Source organism: Coccinella septempunctata, chromosome 2 (assembly GCF_907165205.1).
Source record: "Coccinella septempunctata chromosome 2, icCocSept1.1, whole genome shotgun sequence".
NCBI classification, from domain to species: Eukaryota; Metazoa; Arthropoda; class Insecta; order Coleoptera; family Coccinellidae; genus Coccinella; species Coccinella septempunctata.
In genome coordinates, this window is record NC_058190.1 from 4,479,102 (window position 1) to 4,502,993 (window position 23,892).

A 23,892-nucleotide genomic window follows, 5' to 3' on the forward strand; every position below is an offset into this window, starting at 1 on the left:
CGGAGTGGGTTGTTGGGCTGTCAAGCAAGTTCTTTCTGCTACTCCCGTAATATCCAGATCTGTTTTTGGTGAATTTGAGAATATTGTATGCGCATAGTCCAATTCTGTTTTCATTATCGGAAAAAACAACTCTAAATTCTTCATTTATGCATATCATTCAGAAAGAGTAATTTCATATTAAACTTCAACAACAACAAAAAGAGTCAAATTTGCTGTGTCACTCCAGCAACCGCTCATCAACAATCTGACCGCCAGTGGTAATAATTGAGTACGGCTCTGAAAACCTTGAATTGTAGGATGATCCACACGAACATCAGTTCAGTCTACAGAACGCTATTGCTCGATAAAGTGATCGGGAATTGTATACAAAATGGCAAGTAATAACGTGGTTGGAATTTTAACAAGTGATCCTCTTTATAGAAGTTACTTCTTCTATTGCTCAATATTAATTTTAAAAATGATGCTGATGTCTTCTCTGACCGGAATGAAAAGGATGATATACGGAGTAAGTCACCTTGTTTTTTGAATTTCATGTTCAACTATGAGCCTTGAGAAAGAAGGAAAAAATATACAATACTATATATATATACTGAATTTGCCGCTTCTACCGAAAACTGACATGAAATTTTTCTCTACATTTTTGAATGTACAGGGTATCCCAAATTGCTCGATTTTGGCGGTTTCTGGTACTTCTGGACTATCTTGTCGAATTAATAAAAAGTCAAATGTCTCGAAAACCGTTGAGAATTCAGACATAGTTGTGCTATCAAACTTATAATCAAATTCAACAAGGAATTCAAAAATGTAAAAATATATACGATGTTCCATTTAAAATAACGAAGTTGATAGCTGTGCAGAAGAAACTAAACACTTTTATAGTTCTGAATAATTTTAGGATACCCTCTACAAAGAGAGGAAAGCTTTATTTGAAACTCTTTTTTCTGAAGTTAATAGAATTAAAGTAATCGACCGCTGCCCCATGCAGCGTGTATGTAAGATAAATAAGGGACGAACACTTATTTCAAAATATCTCAAACATGCTACATTTTAGGTAGCCTCCACCGTTTATCTTCTTTCGAATCGAAATATGAAGATGAAAATAACATTCGAATTAAAAAAATTCAACATACAGAAAACGAGATTTGACAGTCTCCCTGAACCCCCTGTAACCTGTAATCAACTTCATTAAACTCTTTCACAATTTCAATAAGAAATTGTATAAAAAAGTTTAGATTGTTTACAGGTTGGTGTATTATCTTTTATTTTCGTAAATAATCTTTTGTTGTTATTCAAGATGTTGTAGAATTCAGGCGTACAATTGTATCTTTTGAAAATATTTTTTATTCTGTACAAGTGTACCACAATATAGGACAAAATACTAGTTTGGTTGAAGCGGCACTGCCTACCCTACCCTGTAAAAAGGGTGACCTTGGTATTTATGGTCTCGGGAATTTCATTCATAGTAGGGGGGAGCTCCATCTAGTACTAATCACATTCGCTGTCTGGCATTGAGAGGGACATTTTCTAGTCGTTGGGGTTGGAGGAAATGCAGGTCATCCGACATTCGTGATGGCAGTTAGAATGGTCCAAAAAGCATACCACAGACGTGCCCAATCTAAACATTCAAGGAGAATCTTTGCTGGAAATGTGTCCGCACAGGGTGGAGGTTTTCTGTTGACCACACATATATAGGTGTTATGCAAATTGTTCACTAAATTTTTTGTGAATGTGGCTTCATCCGTGGACAGACCTGATGTTGTTGAGGTTGTCAGATTTGCATTATTAAAGTGCCTTTGATTTCAGTAAGTGAAAAACTGTTCTTAACTCAGTGTCGTCCACACTTTAGTGTGGCTTACTTCCACTACCCTAGCTATGGATTTTGTGTTTGTTTTAGTTTCATTCTAGTCTCTTCAAAATTTCTTTCCAATATCCTCCATAAAAGATGTTGCAGGCTTCTTGATGCACCACTACTATAGGATTCTTTCAAATAACCAGTGTCTACACCCAATCAATAAATATACTACTCCACAAGAGTTAGGGATATCGTATTCAATCCTTTTTAAAAGTATGTAATCTTCGAGAAAATCGCTGTAAAATCATTTAAAACTCAATAACAACTTGAATCGATCCAATGAAAATCAGTATGACACATTTCGTCAATCTGGTCGCCTTTTTTCTGAAGTTTGGTTCTTTGCATATGCTTCATGAATGTTCTTATTTTGAAATGAAGTCACTTTATAACGGCTTTGATTTGAATCGAGTTTTCTGAAAATGCCAAGGCGTAAATTAACAAACGCTGAGGCTAATAAGACTATCGGAATGCTACAGGGTGGCCTAACTCAGGTTGTTGTAGCAGAATGACTCAAGTCAGCCAAAGTGAGATATCTCGACTTTGGAATAGGTTCAGGGAGACAGGTTCCGTGTTGGAAAGACCAAGGCTTGGTGGGCGATGAAAAACAACACCTGATCAGGATCGTTTCATCACCGTTTCGGCGTGAAGAAACCCAACATCTACGTGTAGAATGCTACGGAATACTCTTCAAAATGCAGATGGGGTCCAAGTTTCCATCGAAACCATCAGACGACGTTTGAGAGAGGTGAATCTAGGTTCTAGACGTCCATTAAGAGGAGTTCCATTTACACGTGACCATAAGCGTCAAAGACTGGAATGGGCAAGGCAACATATCAATTGGAACGATCAATGGCGTAGTGTCCTTTTCACTGATGAATCCAGATATGGACGATTTTCAGATTCTCGAAGAATAAAGGGTATGGACAATCCCACGCATACCCCGTAATCGTCGCTATGTCCAAGAAGTCCATACATTCCGAGGGGGTAGTGTTATGGTATGGGCCGGGATATGTTTCAACGGGTGCAAAGATCTACACATTTGTCCTGGGAATATGACCGCCTTACACTATAGGAAGCATGTCATTGACAATGTTGTGCCAAATTTCCACGCTGCTATTGGTGAAACTTTTTAATTTTCAAACGATAACGCTAGACCGCACCGTGCAGCCATAGTTGAGAATGCCCGTGAGGAGCTTGGTATTCCACATTTATCAATACCTCCGCACTCACCAGATTTGAATTGCATAGAACATGCATGGGATATGCTCCAAAGAAATTAGATAATCATCAACCTAACCCAGAATCCTTAAATGATCTGAGAGAGCTTCTGCCCCGTTTATGGAACCAAATTCCTCAAGAAATGTTCAACATCCTCGTGTGTAGTATGCAAAGAAGATGTCAAGCTGTTATTGATGCTCGTGGAGGCCTTACATTGTATTGATAGTCTTAAAATGCTTGAATTCTCTGGGAATAAAATTTCGTTATTTTACTCGATTTTTCTTAACCACCCTGTACATGCTGCAGACCTACAGGCTTAAATTAATTTGCAACTTGAAATCATATTAATATGAATTTTCATCACAAAACTCTTATTTTAACTATATTTTTTTTGCAATTTTAGTCAATATCCCTAACTCATGTGGAGCAGTTTAATTGCCGACATATGGGGGAAATCTCAGCGGATATCTACAAGCAGCAATCTGCAGTACCATTCTGCTTTCTCTCACCATAAACATGAATCTATTTATTTGAATAAATATAAGTTATATTCGACAAATTCACAAAAGAAAAAGCCAAAACAAACTACAAGTAGCGTTCAGAAATTTCACAGAATTCCTTTGGAATATTTTATGAAATTTCATATATAAAGTAACAAAAATCAAGTAAGAACCTATCATTTAACCTACAATCAAAATGAAGTAGCAGTAAGAACAGCACATTAACACATATTTATTTGTGTACTATAACTAATTCAACCTTGTCCGACTGGTGAATTGCACTTTCGAGTATTTCCGGAATATGTTGTTCAATATTTGTGTACAACAGTTACCAATACTATTAATTAGTTGATTCGTTGTGTACAAAAAGGGGAATTATCATCGAAGCCTTGGGTTATTGTTACGTATCAAGATACAGAAATGTTTCCACTTTTCTACAATCATGCTTTTTCGATGGAAATTATACTTGAACTTTGGTTTGGTATATCATACCAGCAGCGAATCTACCTCAATGCATTTATAATTGCTGGAATGGGAATTGTTCAGTATTCAAATGAACTGCTCGTCAAAAGTGAAGGATATTGAATTAATTTGAGTATTTCCCACAGAAATACAGAATTTCTATTTCAAATATGTACAGGATCATTGTTTATATTTCACTCTATAACTATCTCAGTTAATATTGGTCTTACAAAAACGTTTAAATGGGCAAATGGCAAATATGAAATAATTTTATTGGCATTCAGAATTCAATACTAGGATAGGAACTGCAAAAAGCATCGTAAACTTGAAAATTTTTTGTAAATTGGTGTTTTTGAATGGAACATGTATTTCATTTTCCTAATCGGCGGAGTTCTTTCTCGTGATTTCAAATATATGTACGAGGATATATTAAAAAATTCTTAGCCTACTATAGAACCAAACCAAATATCAATGTCAAAATCTCCTCTTAATTGGATACATTTATTACAGCGAACCTGCAACGTCTCTAGACTTTTAAAGAAACTGTTTCCTCTTGCTCTGCAAACCAGACCTCCACTGCTTTCATTACCTCCTCTTTGGAAGAAAATTTACGACCTTTCAAACTTTTTTTCAGTAGAGGAAAGAGATGATAGTCGGATGGAGCCAAATCTGGTGAATAAGGGAGGTGTTCTAGTAATTGAAACCTTAAATCACGAATTTTTTGCATGGCAACATGAGATTTGTATGCAGGGACGTTGTCCTGCAAAAGCAAAACACCTTTGTATAGCTTCCCGCGTCTTTTCTCTTTAATTTTCTTCCCGTAGAGTGGTCAGTAATGTCGAATAGTAATTCGCCGGATATTGTTCTTCCCATATCCAAAAAATCAATCATGTTTTTTCCATGGCAATCCGGAAAAACTGAAGCAAGAACTTTTCCAGCAGATTTTTGGACACGAAACTTCTTGGAGGTCTTGGATAACCACAGTGTCGCCATTCCATCGATTGTTGCTTTGTTTCTAGATCATAGAAATGTACAATGACAATAAATCAATCAAATTGTTTTGATTGACATTGACATTACTTTTTATTCATAATTTGAGAATTGATATATTGAAAATGATTTATTCTGAGGTAGAAAGTGTTGATATTGTGTAAGGTTTCATAAAACTCAGCAAAACTATTTATTATACGAAGTTGTTGAATACTCAAAGGCAAAACCACCTTCTGGCGCTTCGTACCTAAATATAGGCTTTTTTACTTATATTAACAGTAAATGTCAAGGTCGAAAAGAATAATTTAATTGTTTTATTATCTACGGCTATTGCCTTAGATGTAGAAGGAAAATCTATATTTGAAACCGGAAGAAATTTATGGACTAGAATAATTTATGATTTAATTTCTTAAACTCAATTAATTTTCAAATTAAATCAAAAGCATAAATTTAGAATTTATAGATTCTATGGACTAGAAGAGTTTATGTTCTTGAATTAATTTTTAAATTTATTTAATTTTTGAATTGAATCAAAAACTTAACCTAACCATAGATTTGTGAGATTCTATAACCATGGTTCATAACCTCGTGTTTTATTGCTTCGTTTTACTAGTCTAAAACGGAATGTATTTTGAGATAGTCACTAACTAAGATGTCTAAAACACTGGTGGGTGCACTTGTCACTTTTTGCAAGCATCAACATTTCAGAAAATCGGGGATATGGGATCAATTTCGTAGCGGCGCCACCATGTCATTTGCTTCGTTCTATCCTTATTCTACCGAAGGATGTCCGATGATACTCTCTCGTTTCATTTTGTTTTTCGTTGATATCGAATATCTATCAACGAGTTCAAAATATGAACTGGCCCATTTTGTCAGCTGTAAAGGAATATTCGTGATTTACAGTTTAATTTTCGTTGTAAAAACAAATCTGTCGATATTTCAACACTGTCGAATAAGGTTTCGAAAGAGTATTTACTGTTCTTCTTCAAGAAATTCTCGAATTCGTGAGTGGGGTAATTCAATATGATTTTAATAAAACACAGTTGATTGGTCAAATATCCAATATATCCAATTGACGGAAAGGGAATTTTCATTATATCTACTCAGGAAGAATATTTGAAGAACAGACTCGAATAGATTCATGTATTTCTGATTCTCAATACATGCTAACAATTCACATTATAACTTATTTCCAATACAGTTTCTTTGAAATATTGCTGAAGTTGCCATAAAACTTGTTCGTTCATCTGATTTGGTTCTGCCTAAAATTGAAACAACACCGAAATCTTGAGCTGTAGTTCTTGTTTGTCCATACAGAAAACTGAACGACATGTTGAATAAATGAATGTTCTACATCCCTTTCTCGAAACTAATACATTTTCAGACACCAATAATCGCTTATAAATACAACATATTCGTAAGACGTAGGAAAGTATTCAAATTATTTTCAAATATCAATTGACAATGCTCTGTCAAATTCTAAGCAGCGCTATCTACAGTGGTAAAAACGAAACTGATTCCATATCCCCACGAAATTAAAAACAAAATCGAATCAGTGAATACACCAGAGTTTAAGACATCGTATCACTAACTATAGTTTTGAAAATTTGAACATTTTTATTTTATGACCATAACTTTTAATTTATTGACTATGTAGGTGATTTCACAGTATTAGATGTATTTTCCTTGTATTGTAACTGTTGTTTTTAATGTTTTTTAGCCTAGAAAAAGGGGGAACTTAAATCGAACTGTTGGCTAAGTTGCTGAATAAAGGTTATTAAGGGTCCACCCACTTCCAAATAACTTTTATTTCAGTTATAAGAAGTTTCTGTGATCGTCAAAATTCGATTTTCTACTAATAAGTCAAAAACGAAAGACAGCAGGAGACTGAAGTTAACACCATTCTTTGTTCCTGAAAAAAGAGATTGGAAACGTGTTATTTGTTTTGTTCTAGATCTCCTAGTTTATCAGATCCCCTCAGTGTACATCGAATTTTGAAACCCCTGTACAGATCTCAGTTTCTTCAAAACGCTGAATGAATACCAGATCTCAAATGAAATTTGACCACTATTATTGAAAATGTAAGTTTCAATATGATCCACTCTTCGTTAATCTCTGTGAGACAAACTCTTACCTTTAACCTATATCATCGACCGCTAATGTTATGATGTGATATGAATTTCAAATCTGCAATAGGAGGATCCAGTTTTTATACCTACCTATTTGCCATGTCCCCACGGTCAAGTTCGATCCTGACCACCGGTCAATGCCAAATCGACGATGACTCGGCATTTCACTCCTACTAGTATTTTCGGTATTGTTCTTCACAATTGAATCGACAGGAGTTTTATCGCCTCTTCTCCGCTAGAGTCAAATCGTGTTTCACTATCGCTCTGATACCACAAGTTTCGTAGGTTTCTTATCGCTTGAATAGATAATATTCATACTGCACTAGATCATTTCACTCAGAGAGAAATCTCATATTATTCCTAAATTTATAGTTTGATACATGGAACTGAGAACTTGAAATAAGCTAATGGAAAAAAGTTTTTTGTGCAAATATGCGTTGTATCATTCGTTACAAGCAGAACTACCTGTTACCTTCACAACAGTCAATAGCTCAGAAATTCCTACTTTGATTTGATTCTATTGATAGTGTGTCAATAGAAAACGGACCACCTTTAATATCTCGGTCTTAATGTAAAATCGAAAAAAATGCAAAAAGATGTAAACTCTGGTTCGTACTTCGTAGGGGGACATTTTGTACCGTTGTTTTCAAGAAATTTGTATCAACGTCCTAAAATCTCGAATGAGACGGGGAAAGTACGAAGGCGTAGAAGGGCCACATAATATTTTAAAAATATTTTTCCTTAAATTCCGACTTTGAAGTCGGAATTTAGTAAATTCCGACTTTGAACTCGACATGAATATTTTTTAGACATAACTGTTTTTTAGGTATATTCCGGATATTTTATGAAAAAATGTCCTTCTTATATGTACTCGTGAGGCTCAATGGACAAGAAATCAGTAAACCCCGAGGTACACCCGGTGTGCTTTGATGTTTCTTACATGAAGAGGTCATTACAACGGTGAGAATACCTCATATAGGCAGCTCTATGACGAATTGGTTCATTTCCAAATATGCTGAGATATTCATGAGAGGATTTAGATTTCACAAAATAAACACGTTGTTCTTTAATAAATATTGAACTTGATATATTTTATTGGAGAAAATTGTCATTAGGTCCATGTTTTTGAATGATTATGAAATTATGGTCGTAGACAGGTAGAGGTAAGGTTAGGCACAACCTCCCTCCGCCCCAGTATTGAAATAGTAACCATAAAATAACATTGGGCTCCCAGGCCCCCCTCTGTATATATGGAGAAATAATCTATGTCGTCGTAGAACAACACCCTGTGCATCTAGCCTGTATCGGTTTCGAAGTAAATAAAATTCCGAGTTCAGAGTCGGAATTTCACTAAATTCCGATTTTGAACTCGGAATTTTGTTAAATTCCGACTTTGAAGTACACTTTCAGCGGTGGGGAAAGCGTCTGCAGGGTCTCAAAGATGTAAAAAATAATCGTCAGGTGTACATACTCGAGCATGTCAGATTAAGATACTGTATATGCCCTACGTGTCTCTGATAATGAATTCATGCTTATCTGACAGTTTGCGCGGTGGGACTGACCGTACGGAAGAGTTGAAAATGGTAAAAAAAAACTTCCAGCGTGTCAGATTTTTGGAGGATATGTTAATTGGACCCAAAGGAAGCTACTTTTGAAGGGACTGACAATTTGGACTTGACGCGAGGTCACAGCGGTCCTTTGAAAATGTAAAAAAAAATCGTTACTTGTACATACTCGAGCGTGTCAGATTTTCATACAGATTGATAATCTCAGTGTTGTAGACGTTTTGCCCAATAATCTTACACTAATCAAGAGGGTTTTCTTAATCTGACACTTTGAAGATGATAAAAAATGCTTTTTTCACGAATATTTCCCTGCCTGTACCTCTAATCGTTTTTGTATTCATTATAAAAGTTGTAGATAATAAAATTCTCCACAACTTTTGTCTGAAGCAATTTTACACACTCTTAACCGTTCTCGAGTTAGAGGGCGATAAGGGCGAGCAGCTTAGCCATACATGCGAAAGGCCAAGGTCAATGTAGAATCCCAGTCTAATCTACATTCATCCAATTTTCAAAATGACAAGGTATTTCTATAAGGACAATTTCGAAATTAGTCACGAAAATTTTAGTGTTGTCTCTGACTGAACCTTAGACTGTACTATTTTCCAACGAGTGAATTTTCGCTTCAGCATGTATCGCCATATATCTCTAAAACGTTTGAGCGTAGAAAAAATTGCTCAGGACAAAATTTGTAGAAAATGTTATGCTCTACAACTCTTATAATGAATGCGAAAAAGATTTGAAGCCCAGGGGAGGAGATAATTCAAAAACACTGATTTTTGTGATCTTTATGGCCAATTTTTATTGTTTCGGCTTGCTGAATCTATCATATTACATTTCACCCTCGAATCAGAAATTGACGGGTCCGAGCGATTTCCCATATTTTCATTTCAAAGACGGAAAATCAATGTGTTGAATTTTCGTTAATCGTTGTATTATATTGTTCACATATTCATAAACGGTTCTCTGCTTTCCATTTTATTAAAAGGAGAATGTTGAATTCCATCGTCTATTTTCGAGTAAAAAACAAATTCTAACTATAAATACAAATTTTGTATTTCAGGTCTTCATCAATCCCGAAGATACTGTGATGCATAAGGTTAAAACATCAACCAATGAAAAAATAGAAAGGGTGAGAAGGTGAGTGAGGCTGTGGTATTATGTTAATAGAACTTTATTTTCTTCTCTCATAATTTCTCCGCGTACAGTTCAGTTGAAATTTTAAAGATTTCAACTTTTTCAATTCAAAAACTCTGCAAATATCTTGCGAGATATCAATGATTCCAAACTGATCTTGACAACTTAGAGCAATATACAGGGAGTATTTGAAAGTGAGGCTTTTTTTCAACATAAGGTAGAACTGGTCAAAATGAAGCGTTTAACCAAAAATCGCCTATACGAAACTTTCAAAATGACAAAGTTGAAAAAAAAATTGAAAATGATTAGATACTGAAATAGGTCCTATAATACGACCCTAGACCATTTGTCAGCTGAAAGCAAAGCAAAGCAGTGGAAAAAAACTTATGTCCTGATTCGACCATGTGGTTTCGTTTAGGATATTGGCTCATTCGATATGTACGTTGTAATGAAAATATGAACATAGGATTGCCGAATTGTTCTCATTATTTTTTAGTAACTTGCACGATTTAATGAAATAAACTGCTCTACATGAGTTAGAGATATTGACTTAAATTGCAAAAACATATAGTTAAAATAAGATGTTTGTGATGAATATTCATATAAATATGATTTCAAGTTGCAAATTAATTTTATCCTGTAGGTCTGCAGCGTATACAGGGTGGTTAAGAAAAATTGAATAAAATAACGAATTTTTATTCCCAGAGAATTCAAGCATTTTAAGACTATCAATACAATGTATGGCCTCCACGGGCATCAATAACAGCTTGACATCTTCTTTGCATACTACTCACGAGGTTGTTGAACATTTCTTGAGGAATTTGGTTCCATAAACGGGGCAGAAGCTCTCTCAGATCATTTAAGGATTCTGGGGTAGGTTGATGATTATCTAATCTTCTTTGGGGCATATCCCATGCATGTTCTATGCAATTCAAATCTGGTGAATGCGGAGGTATTGATAAATGTGGAATACCAAGCTCCTCGTTCGCATTCTCAACTATGGCTCCGGTGTAGCGTTATCGTCTAGAAATTGAAAAGTTTCACCAATAGCAGCGTGAAAATTTTGGCACAACATTGTCAATGACATGCTCCCTATAGTGTAAGGCGGTCATATTTCCAGGACAAATGTGCAGATCTGTGCACCCGTTGAAACATATCCCGGTCCATACCATAACACTACCCCCTCGGAATGGATGGACTTCTTGGACATAGCGACGATTACGGGGTATGCGTGGGATTGTCCATACCCTTATTCTTCGAGAATCTGAAAATCGTCCACATCTGGATTCATCAGTAAAAAGGACACTACGCCATTGATCGTTCCAATTGATATATGTTGCCTTGCCCATTCCAGTCTTTGACGCTTATGGTCAAGTGTTAATGGAACTCCTCTTAACGGACGTCTAGAACCTAGATTCACCTCTCTCAAACGTCGTCTGATGGTTTCGATGGAAACTTCGAGCCCATCTGCATTTTGAAGAGTATTCCGTAGCATTCTACACGTAGATGTAGGGTTTCTTCTCCGCGAAACGGTGATGAAACGATCCTGAGCCTGAGCAGGAGTTGTTTTTCGTCGCCCACCAAGCCTTGGTCTGTCCAACACGGAACCTTTCTCCCTGAACCTATTCCAAAGTCGAGATATCACACTTTGGCTGACTTGGAGCCTTTCCGCTACAACAACCTGAGTTAGGCCACCCTGTAGCAGTCCGATAGCCCTATTAGCCTCAGCGTTTGTTAATTCACGTCTTTGCACTTTCAGAAAACTCGTTTCAAATCGAAGCCGTTCATAAACTGACTTCATTTCAAAATAAGAACATTCATGAAGCATAAGCAAAGAACCAAACTTCAGAAAAGAAGGCGACCATATTGACGAAATGTCTCATACTGATTTTTATTGGATCGATTCAAGTTGTTATTGAGTTTTTAATGATTTTACAGCGATTTTCTCGAAGATTACATACTTTTAAAAGCGATTGAATACGATATCCCTAACTCTTGTGGAGCAGTGTAGCTCATTCCTCTATTTTCTCTTCTCAATTGACAGAAAAGACTAAGGGCACAAGTGAAAAAAATAGAATAATACTTCAAAATCTCCCCAATAAAATTCGTCTAAATTATACACGAATTTTTTCACAATGGATTCGTCTAAATTATTCACGAATTTTTTCACAATGGGCATCACAATCTTCTTGTTCCAACATTCCAACAATCGTGGTAAAAATGGGATGTTAAACATCATAGCACTTTTTCAAGATAACCAACATAAGCACTCATCTTTTTTTCCACCCTAAATTGCACGATACAACAATTATGATTCTCTCAAAAGTGACTTGATGCATCTAATCCGATGAACTTGGTACTGAACCATTCATTGTCCAGCCATATGTTTATGTTTTGCGATGCCGGAGTCACCTACCACAGTCTCGTACTTGAAATTCAATGAAATTTTTTCGAACTCAGCCATCTTGGATATTTCATATAGACAATTTTTGTTAAAACGACTTATTTCAATAATAAGTTCTACCTTCTGTCAAAAAAAAAGACAACAACCTGTTTTCTTCTTGTTTTGTTCGTGGATAATTAAGTGTATGTAGACCAATTCTGAGCTTTATACACTGGCGCCTTGAGTATTTTTCTGTTAAGTGATGAAACATATCAAAATGAACTATTCCTCAAAAATAACGAAAAAGATTCGGACATCCTTCGTTGACAACAATTATTATTCTCATTCCCCGTCAAAAACAGAGTTGTTCACAATTCTGAGAATAGGTACGACAAATTCATTCTTTCGTGTTTCTCTATCTAGAATCGTATTAGTATCTATTTTATCGATGATTTTCACCTTCGTAATCGTGAAGTTTCGTATTGTTGATTTTCGGTGGAAATAAAGGAGCGCAATGTATTCTACATTATCCATAAGATTCACCTTCACTTCACATATCCACAACAATTAGATATCAACATCAAATAACGGATGTATCTGACCCTATTCAATCTGAGTAATTGATTTTGATAAAAGCTACGTAAAGATAGATAAGCCACTCTCCTATTTATAGTTCATATATTTATATAACTCTATTGTTCAATTCACACTGGTTATTTATAGAGGGCGTAATCATCTCACAGTTTAAAAAAAATCCATGAAGTTTGTTTTTCCGACTAAAAAATGATAATAATTTCCATTGTTTTTGTCGATTTATTTTCATGGATCAAACGTAATGAGGGGTTGAAAATATATCTTCCTCATTCTCCGTTTAAAAACGCCACAAAAATAGGCTCCATGTTTTAGGTTTTCAGTATAAGTAGAAGTTGGTCATTCCCTACACTTTGCTGAATATACCTAAAAACCATACTGCTTGTGCCGGGTTATACAGGGTGTATTTAAAGGTGAGAACTGGTTAAAATAAAAAATCACCTATACAAAACTTTGAACCCTAATAGCACAAAGTAGTCCTATGGACATCCATAGGACGTCCTCTTCGGACATTACGGACATCCATGGGACGTCCATTTCTGGTACAATGGACGTTCTATGGACATCCGAGGGACGTACAAATGTCACAACTTTGAACCGAATTCGGACGTCCATCGCGGACGTCCAATGGATATCCCGTTGGGACCATCATTAGCTATCTCAACGGTACAAAAATTTACCACGACGTTGGCTATCCTTTTTATTAGACTTTTAATGTCCTAGAACCCAATGTCTTACACTCAGTCGCAGATGGTATTTTCTGTGTTGTTCCCATTTCCATCCATACTTACTAGAAAGTTTTTACACTTGGCCCGGATTCGAACTCGCGAGTACGTGGGGACATCGTATTACTGAGCCTTCGCTGCAACCGTCCTAGCTACCGAGACTATACGATACACCTACTTGTAGGAACATATTCATTATATTGTTAACTGATTTATGGAATAGTAGTCGATCAATACAGAAATACCATATAATAAGAACTAAAGTCTTAAAACTCAAACATAGATTATTTTATAATAGTAATTACTCAAGTATTTAGTCTTCGTTCATCATAACGTTATACATAATATAATATTCATGAGATATTCACATACTACAAAACGGAAAAGAAGGAGTTTAGTGATAAATAATATTAAATTTTGGTGTTCATTGATATATATGTATGTATTATTTGGTCCATATTACGGACTCCTTGTGAATATCCGGTATGGACATTCAAAAGATGTCCCTACCGGATATCCACTAGGTATCCGTGATGGACGTTATACGGACCATGTAATGTGTATATGTAATTTGGTCCATATTACGTCCATTACGGACTCCTAGTGAATATCCGGTGATGGACGTTATACGGACCATGTAACTTATACATGTTATTTGGTCCATACTACGTCCCCTACGGACTCCTAGTGAATATCCAGTATGGATATTCAAAAGATGTCCCTACCGGATATCCAATAGGTGTCCGTCATGGACGTTATACGGACCATGTAATATATACATGTTATTTGGTCCATATTACGTCCATTACGGACTCCTAGTGAATATCCGGTGAGGACATTCAAAAGATGTCCCTACCGGATATCCAATAGGTGTCCGTCATGGACGTTATAAGGACCATGTAATATATATGTATAAGTTATATGGTCCGTAATATGTTCATCACGGACACCTAATGGATATCCAGTAAGGACATATTTTTGACATTGCCTGTATTGAGTCGGTCAGGGACTATTTTGGAACTATATGATACGGACATATGTCATATAGTCCGTATTATGTCCATCACGGTCATCCAATGGATATCCGATACGGACATTGTACATAAATTGGACTAACAATGGATATCCATCTTGGACGTCCTAAAACTGTCCGGAAACGGACGTCCAAAGGACATACAAATCAAGTCCATGGACGTTCCGACGTTAAATGGACATGAATTGTACGTCCCATGGACGTTGTGTGCTATTAGGGAAGATGACGAAGTTGAAAAAAAATTGAAAACTATTACTGAAATAGATCCTAATACGACCACAGACCGTTTGTTAGCTGAATTTTCGCAGAGTAATAGAAAAAACTTATCGATTCCACCATGTGGTTTTGTAATAAATAGGAATATTGAAGAGATATATATGCTGGTAGAATATTGGGCTAGGAAATTCCTTCTGGGGCTCTCAACGTTCAAGATAATTGAAAATGAAGGTTTTGATGACAAGCGTATGAATGATATTTTTCCAGTAAGAAGATAAGTGTCGAAGAAGTAGAGTTTCATGTCGGACTTGAGGCTGATTTTAAGTTAAAAGGAAAACGGTTTAGTTTAGATAATAACTCGCCCATAAGAGCTTATATATCAATTCAATATTCGAAGATAATTGATTCGGCGTTGTAAGAATTAGCAGGCTCTTGAGTTTTAACCGGCTAATTCAATTAGTTCAGAAAAATGCAAGGTTAGCGCGTCGTAGAATAATTCTGGATACACCCACGAGAGGTGGAGAGGAAATTTGGGTTTTTGGTCTAAGAAGGGGAATGATAAAAAGGAACCAAAAAAGGGAATGGAGTCAGTGGGAAGTTGGTCGAAGAAAATATACGTCGGGAAGATGGAAGTAGAATCCGGGATTCTAATAGGGTAGATTTGGAAGTCCGAGAGTAGATTCGGCAGTTCGAGAAATTTAGAAGTATTTTTCGGAGTTAGGTCTCAAAAAGGGAGACGGGTACAAGCTATTCGGGGAATAGTGTAAGAGAATTAATACCGTGGTTAAAGTCAGTTCAGGGCGTAACATTGTTTTTATTTGTGGTATAGATCGGATATAGGATTTTAGGAATTTCGTATAGAGTCGAAACGAAGAGCGTTAATCGTTGACGACGGAAAAGTGCGGGTAGTGCGGTTGAGTGTAAAGAATTCGCCGTACTGTGCGAGGAAAGTCTGGTGATCGAAAAGTTCACCAGCAACCCCAGGCGAACGACGGTCGCTGGTCGCAGAAAAAAGTAGAAGGTTCCAATTTTTGTTTGTCCAGAGTCCTGAAAGCTCCTGTAAAATTCATCTGATTTTTGATTATATTTTTATTGTTGTTGTGCAATTGAAAAAAAGAGAATTTTAATCCAAGACTTTGTTGGCGAAATTTTAATGATTATTGCTTTGCGCACTTTGTATGTGCGAAAGAAATTGAGATTTTATTTTGGTCGTTATCGACCAAATACGTGCTTGTATTCAAATACCTGGAATAGATTTATTCGTTAAATTTTAACAGAGTATCATTTAAATTTTCTCCCCAGAAAATATAGAAAAACATCAAAGTCCTGTCCTTCGCGCGACGGGCCGAATCCACCATTTTTGCCTTTAAAAGGGCCTTCAATTTTGTGTGTTAACATCTTAAAAATAATCACCCCTTGTTCAGTGGAAAGCCGCTCTTCCATTGATTCCAGATAAGGGGTGTTTTATTTCAGTTTCGTTTAGGTGATATTGGCTCGTTCGATATTTACGTGGTAATGAAAATGGAAACTTAGAGTTGCCGAATTGTTCTACTTAGTATAATGAATTTGAATTTTCTGAGAAAATTGGAATTCATTTTAGTGCATTCCTTTCATTCCACATTTCCGCCTCTAAAAATATCTAATTCCCAACTCTTCAATGTATTTATTTCGATAAGCAGAGTAAATGTAAAAAACCGTTTATCTGTGTTAAACGTTGTTTTTCTTGCATGCTGTTGAAGATTTCGACATTTTTATGATGTTGATATGCGATAAACCGCAGCTCACGACGTTTTTCATTCTTGTCGCATTCTGGAATTTTCAGATTTTTACCGTGAGAGGGGATTTGCCTATAAAAGCAAATTTTCCCCCGCGACGGTCTCTTCATTCTCTTCGATTCTTCATAGTGAATAACCTTTGATTACCTGTGTTTACGACGAGCCGTTCAACAATTTTTTTCAGTTCGAGACGTTTCATTAGAATAAATTTTGTTTTGCGAGTTTTAGTGCTTTTGAAATTAATTTTTATTTTCGTTTTCCGCGAGTGCTTTGACGTAAGGGAAGTAAGTCCCCGTCTATACCGTTCAGTTTCTTTATTAGACCTATACCGGTTATTTCTTTGACACTGCTGTACTGTATCGCTTTCTGTTATCTTTTGGCCATACTTTTATCTGTTTCGCGAATCTGACTTTTCCCTTCGCTATCTGTCATGGTGCGTAAGCCCTTGGGGTAGTGAAGAGAAAGTCCCGTCAACCCCCCTGTTCGCGTTCCCGCGTCATAAGTGTTGAAATAGAAATCTCTTCTTTTCTATCAGTCATGGTGCGTAAGCCCTTGGGGTAGAGAATAAGAGATACCGCTCGTCGTCAGTGAAATTCCGTAGTTGCGCTCAAAATAGACCTTTTCTTCGCTATCAGTCATGGAGCGTAAGCCCATGGGGTAGTGAATAAAAGTCCCGAGTAGATCCGCCCTGGTTATTGTTTCTTTTATTTTTGGAGAAATATAATTACATCCCGATACCTTATAGAAAGTCATTTCACTTCGCGAGGTCATCCTTAGTATCCATTTCGTCAGTTCTGGTTGGCGCATTTTATTGAACAACCTTTGATTTTTCACTGTACCCGGTAAAAACTTTATAAAGTGCTCGTGATCGGATCGAATTTCCAGAATATATGTTTGCTGATCGATTCGCTCACATTTCATAGCTACACATATTTCCGTTGTTTATATAATCATTTTCCGAAGGTATGAATAAACTGGTACATAATTTAATTTTGACTACTTCGTTATCGCTACCACCCTAGATAACAGCGAACTCTGTCTCTGACTAGCAGCTACTCTGGTAGGTTTGCGGTTTGCTATTCTTCCTAGTGAAAAGAATAGCTGGCGCTCGAGATAAGTTTCTCCGAGGAAACCACGTTACATTAGTTTTAGTAACACGATTTTATGAAATGGCTCATTTCGATACCGACTAACAGAAGAGACTTGGGATACAAGTGTGAAAAAAAAATATTACTTCAAAATCTCACCAATAAAATTCGTCTAAATTATTCACGAATTTCACAATGGGCATCACAATCTTCTTGTTCGAACATTCCAACAATCGTCGTAAAAATGGGATGAAATGGCGAAATATTTATTTTTATTTATTTATTTATTTATTTACATTATAACTAGGATTGAGGTAAACCTATAAATCCAAAAAATATAAATCTACAATTCTGTAACTAACAATCGTGAGAGAAGAATTCTAACTTATAAAACAACACAAAATCAGAGCAAAATGCGCATTTCATCCAACCTGTTTTTGAAGGCGTTCACCGAGGCAGCCTCCACAACTGTAGTCGGCAGACGATTCCATTGATTGAACACTCTGTTGAAAAGGATCCTCTGTCTAATCGATGTTTTGAATGGTTCCTTCTGTAGCTTGAAGCGGTGACCTCTCAAACTATTGGTGTTAAGGCGATACATGTTTTCGAGTTCCTCCCCAAAGTGGCCATGTACAGCACGAAATGTGAAAATGAGATCACCCCTGGCCCGACGCTCTGCAAAACTGGACAGACCAAATATAAGGAGGCGATCCTCATAGGACGGTCGCTGATATGAATATGGCAGGCGTGTGGTCCAGCGTTGAACGGATTCCAGTAAGTTTTCATCGTATTTGGTCGACGGCCACCACACCTGTCCAGCGTACTCCATAATGGGGCGAATATATGTTCTATATAAGAACTTCCAAGTCGGAATACTGGAGTTCCTGAAGGTCTTAGCCAACAAGTACCCGACCTGCCTCGCCCTACCCGCAACTGCTGCCACATGGTATGACCAGCACAAATCTGAATCCACAACAACTCCCAGATCAACATGGCGAGTCACTGACTCCAGTCTACAACCGTCGATCCAATAGGACAATTTTGGATTATTTTTGCCTATGTGAAGTACACAACACTTGCTGACATTCAGTGGCAACATCCAGGCAAGGCACCATTCCATGAGGATATCAAGGTCCCTCTGGAGGAGATCACCCTGTAGAAGAGGAAAGCCGTAGAGTTTAGTATCGTCAGCAAATGTAGAGATGAAGGACCGAATAAGTGGAGGCAAATCAGAAACATATAAAACAAAGAGGATGGGTCCCAACACTGATCCTTGCGGAACACCCGATGTAACCGGTTTCTCAGTGGTGGAATAAGCACCACCCACACGTACACGAAACCTGCGATTGCAGAGAAAAGACTTGAGCCAGCGCAACAGTCCTCCTCTAACACCCAGATGCTCCAACTTGGCGAGGAGACGCCTGTGAGGCACCTTATCGAACGCCCTAGAAAAATCCAAGTATATCACGTCAACAGGTGATCCAGAGTCCAAGGCCTTAGTCCATTCGGCAACGCACGAGAGGAGGTTCGTTGTTGTGGAGCGTTTTGGTACGAACCCGTGCTGAGATTTTGGGATCAACTCGTTATCCAAGCAGAATTGTTGCAAGTGGTCGCTTATGATCCTCTCCAGAACCTTAGAAACAGCAGAAAGTATACTTATGGGGCGATAGTTAGAGGGATCTAGTTTATCACCCTTTTTAAATATGGGAGTTATGGACGCATTGAGCCAGTCGGATGGAATACAGGATGAGTTGACAGATCTCGAGAACAGAATCTTCAAGGGAGGAGCGAAGGCTTCAGCACATTGTTTAAGCAGACGAGTGGTGATCCCATCAATACCCGGCGCGGTATCCACTCTCAAATCCAATAGATACTTCTTGATTATTTGTTGGGTAATCACGATGTCTGGTATGTCTGCAGCGATGCGGTCCACATTAGGAGTGGGAATAGAATCCATCGGCTCCACAGTAAAATTAGAAGCGAAGGTTTCGGATAGGACGTTAGCAGACTCGACGTAAGTGCCACACAATTTCCCTGATTGCTCCCTTACAGTGGGAATACCAACTTTTGAGTTGATTGAGGATCTCACATACTTGAATAGTCTCTTTTTATTTCCAGAATTGACCAGTTTTTCTTCGTAAGAGGATTTCGCATGATAAATAGACTTCGAAACGAAGTTTGAGAAAGATCGATGATTCTCATAATTCTCTACTGATCTGTTTCGAATGTATTTTCTCCACAAAGATTTCTTCTGTCTGACGAGGTGTAGAATACGCTCATTGATCCACGGTTTTAATGGGTGTGTTCGGACAATCCTTATCTGCTCGTTAGCTGAAACAGCCTCTCGTGTTTTGTTCAGAAATATGCTCCAAATCGTATCGACGTCTGAATCGCTCATGATGTTAGACCAGTCGATAGAATTGAGATGGGAAGAAACCCCATCGTAGTCGATAAATCTCAAAGTTTTCTCCTCCCTGGGATCACAGGAAGAAACGAGCATCTGAATTTCAGTTGTCAATACCAAGTGGTCAGATTTCCCCAAAGGTGGCAGATAATTTATTTCTGAGATGATATTTGGATCAGAAACTATAAAGAGATCAAGAAGTGAAGGAGTCTGACCGGATCTGTACCTAGTTGGTTGAGTCACGACTTGTTGGCAACCGGAACTGTGAACGAAGTCGGCATAAGGCAAGGAGGGCGAGTTCTGAGATGGCATCGCTGCAAGCGTCCAATCGACATCTGGACAATTAAAGTCACCAGTGATTAGAATATTCTGATATTTCTCCGAAGTTGTTGTAAGAAATCATAAAACTTTTTCAACATAACTTACATAATATACAAAATATCCTAAACAAAACTTTCAAAATGACGAAGTTGGAAAATAATTAAAAATTATTACTGAATTAGATCCTAATACGACCCTAGATTTCCTGAATTATCGCAATGCAATGGGAAAGAACCTATCTCGGGATGAACTTATCTCATTATTTACCAACTTCAATGATTTCATTAAATGGCTTATTTCGATATCAACTGACAAAAAAAGACTCAGAACGCAACTGTAAAAAATAGAATATTAGTTCAAAATATCACAAATAAAATTCGTCTGAATTATTCAAACATTTTCTCACAATGATTTTCTTTTTTTGGAACCCTCAAAAAATCGTCGTAAAAATGTTGTAAAATAAGGTAACAATAATAACACTTTGCCAACGTAAGCACATTCAATGAACTGCCACAATTTTTTACACTGTTTTCAATCCAACTCGCACGGTACAATAATTTTTTCAAGCGACCTGATGCAACTAATCAGATAGACTTGAATGTGCTGAAACATTCATTGTCCATGTGTTCATATTTTGTTTCATTTTTCCGATGCCGTATTCACTTTTCACATTCACGTACTTGAAATTTAATCAAATTTTGTCGAACTTCTAGGGGTTGTAGCTCAGCCATCTTGAATATCTAATAAACCTAGACAATTTTTGGTGAAATAACTTATTTTGATAACTTCTACTTTCTGTCAGAACAGACGGCCGCGTTTAAAATTTCAATTCTGGCATCTATTTTCTTTCCTCGATCTACTCAGTTTAAAAGTATGCTTTCTGTTCATTTTCTGATTTATATGCTGTAAAATACCAAAAATAATATTATAAATCGTCGAAGCATCAGCATATATTAATAGTGGACATCAGATTCATTCACATTATTATGAATAAATTGAAGAGAGTCCCAAAAAAATTACACTCTATTCAACAACAAAATGATACATGACTAGAATAGTTGATTGCATAGTGTTTGTAGAGGCTGTCCCAAATTAGATGTGGGGATCTCCGAAACTAAATGAGTTTGAGCAATGGATGGCACCTTTCTGAGCCTTTTTTCAGGGGAGCAAAGAATGGTGAAAACCATAGCAACTTAGGATTCTTCGTTTTAGAGTTAGTAGCAAAATTGAGATTTTGACAATAAAACATTATTATTGTTGCTAGTCCGTTCAGATGAATACATCGATGTTTATATTCTAAGTTTGTGAAATTTCCATGTATTATTTGATTTTAATTTTAATAGCTTTCATCGTATGAAAGTCTTTTTAGAGTTTAATTATTCTGACGCCTGAAGAAGGCCCAATAAAGGGGCCGAAAAATTGCCGAAAGAATAATTCGTTTATATTTCTGTTCCTGTTAACCGGCAACGTAGCAATATTGAAAATATTTCAGTTAGATAGATCAGAAGCGTAAACCCTTACTACCCAGAACAATCCTATGATATGTTCTCCGTAAACTTATATAATATGCCAGGCACCCATCATGGGACACCCCGTATATTCTGAATTTGTGAATTATTATCTAATCCACTACTGTATCTTAGATAGTATCTTAGATAGATTAAATATAAATAATATATTCATTTTCAGGGCACATTTGAATGACGTGGAGAACATACCATTGTTCTTCGTTTCTGCTTTCATCTACTGCCTGACTGGGCCAAGTGTTGCATGGGCCACACTGTTATTCAAGACTTATACATGGTGCAGAATTTTACATACCATTGTTTATGCCATTAAGCCCCTACCGCAGCCTTCCAGGATGTTGGTTTGGGTTGTAGGTTATGCTATAACTGGTTATATGGCATTGAGTAGTCTCTTTTATTTCATGTGAATGGAGTTGTTATATTTTTTTATTGTTTTTGTGTTAGAAAATAAATTTTGGATTTTTTTTCTTATTGTAACCTGTTCCTGATTGAGAAAAATCACTTGGAAAACTCTTTCAGCGAAAAGCGGTGTTGAATTTCAATATTCATCAATCTATGCTAAGTAAATTATTCATTTTTAGTTTCAGCTTACGAATGATACAGTATACTAGCAAAGATTATAGACTAGAAAGATGGGAAACGAAACGACTAAAGTGATGTGAGCGCCATCTCGTGTTTCAAATGTATTATGTACTATGACAGTAAGACTGGTTAATTTCGGGATCATTTGAGAAAAAATATTTATGAAATTTTGTAAGATTTAAGATGTCCATTTTGATCAAAGGGATTTTGAATGTTTTGATTCTCGTACCGCTTTTTGTTCAACCAAGTCCTTCTAGTTTTTGATTATTGAAATTTTTTGTGTAATTACTTTGTGAAAACCCCAAAATATCGTTCGAAACTTATTGCATGGTGCAGCAATGTTGATCAAATAAAAATGGATTTTTCGAAATAAAGTTTTTCACTTTACTAAAGAAAATGGAAATGTAAGTATTAAAACACGTAACATGTGACGTGGTCATTCATTTATTTTTTTTTCGGGGTTCCGTTAGAACAATAACTTCATTAAACACTACTGACTACACCATGTGCAGCTCGATGTGCAATGATCATTTTTCTGCAAGTCAATGGTGAACTGTTCATTCACGTAAATTGTTTTTTGCATCAGGAAGCATCACTTGCATGAAGGGCCCATTTAGGGGAATTTATGACTTTTATTACGTCAATTCAAAGATTCTCAATGGGCAAGTTTCCTAAAACTCCAAAATGGAATTTAAGATTATTTGTATAAACCCTTTTCCATTAGTTATCCAACACCTGAAAGATTCGCTTTAAAATTGAGAAATTTCAGAAATACACCCTTCGAAACTTAGTAAACATTCGAATATGTGAAAGCTTGTGACGTAGAATGCTAAAACTAAAGTCTAGTAATTTTTGTTAATTCGACAACAGTGGAACCGATCAAAAGATAACCACAGATTGCATGAAATTGTTTCTGAAATCCGTGTCTTCTTGAAATCGATGACATTTTGTGTCATTGTTTGTTTTTCTTCTCTTCACAAAACTTGATATTGATTACGTCTATGCTGGTTAAAAAACTTTCATGACCATTATTGACTCGATGGGCGTTGCCGGATTGTGAAAATGACGTAGAATGTTCATAAGAGAGCACTTCTGAAATCAGAATTTTCGAAAGTGAATACAGACAAAATGCAATATGTTAAAATTAGAAAAAAATATATTTTGATGTATAAACTTGTAATTTCTTAAGCCGGCCACAGACACATAGAGAAGACGGCGTGCAACATGCAACATGCAAAGAATGACAATCATCAACTTTCGCACTCATTGCCCACACACATGAGAGAAAAGAACGCGGAAAAATGCGAGAATTCGTCAGTTCGAAAATGTCATCAGTGGGAGATGAGGAATATTTTCTGATGGCAGTGGCGTACGCTTGTTTGGTGAAAAAGGAGC

General features: G+C 36.6%; 1 protein-coding gene across 1 annotated transcript; it reads left to right on the forward strand.

The window, feature by feature from the left end:
• Nucleotides 1-296: 296 nt before the first annotated feature.
• Nucleotides 297-22,380, forward strand: LOC123308312 (microsomal glutathione S-transferase 1-like). Its single transcript, XM_044890917.1, has 3 exons — nt 297-505; nt 9,780-9,856; nt 22,079-22,380. Exons 1-3 carry the CDS (start codon nt 371-373, stop codon nt 22,320-22,322), a joined length of 456 nt encoding a protein of 151 aa, XP_044746852.1. The 5' UTR covers nt 297-370; the 3' UTR covers nt 22,323-22,380.
• The last annotated feature ends 1,512 nt before the right edge of the window (nt 22,381-23,892 follow it).

What these genes read in the sequence shown, in the direction of transcription:
- LOC123308312 (XM_044890917.1), top strand. Translation starts at nt 371, where the DNA reads ATGGCAAGTAATAACGTGGTTGGAATTTTAACAAGTGATCCTCTTTAT. An exon ending in TGAAAAGGATGATATACGGA is followed by an intron (nt 506 to 9,779) that starts GTAAGTCACCTT and finishes TTTGTATTTCAG; the next exon opens with GTCTTCATCAATCCCGAAGA. An exon ending in AAAATAGAAAGGGTGAGAAG is followed by an intron (nt 9,857 to 22,078) that starts GTGAGTGAGGCT and finishes ATTCATTTTCAG; the next exon opens with GGCACATTTGAATGACGTGG.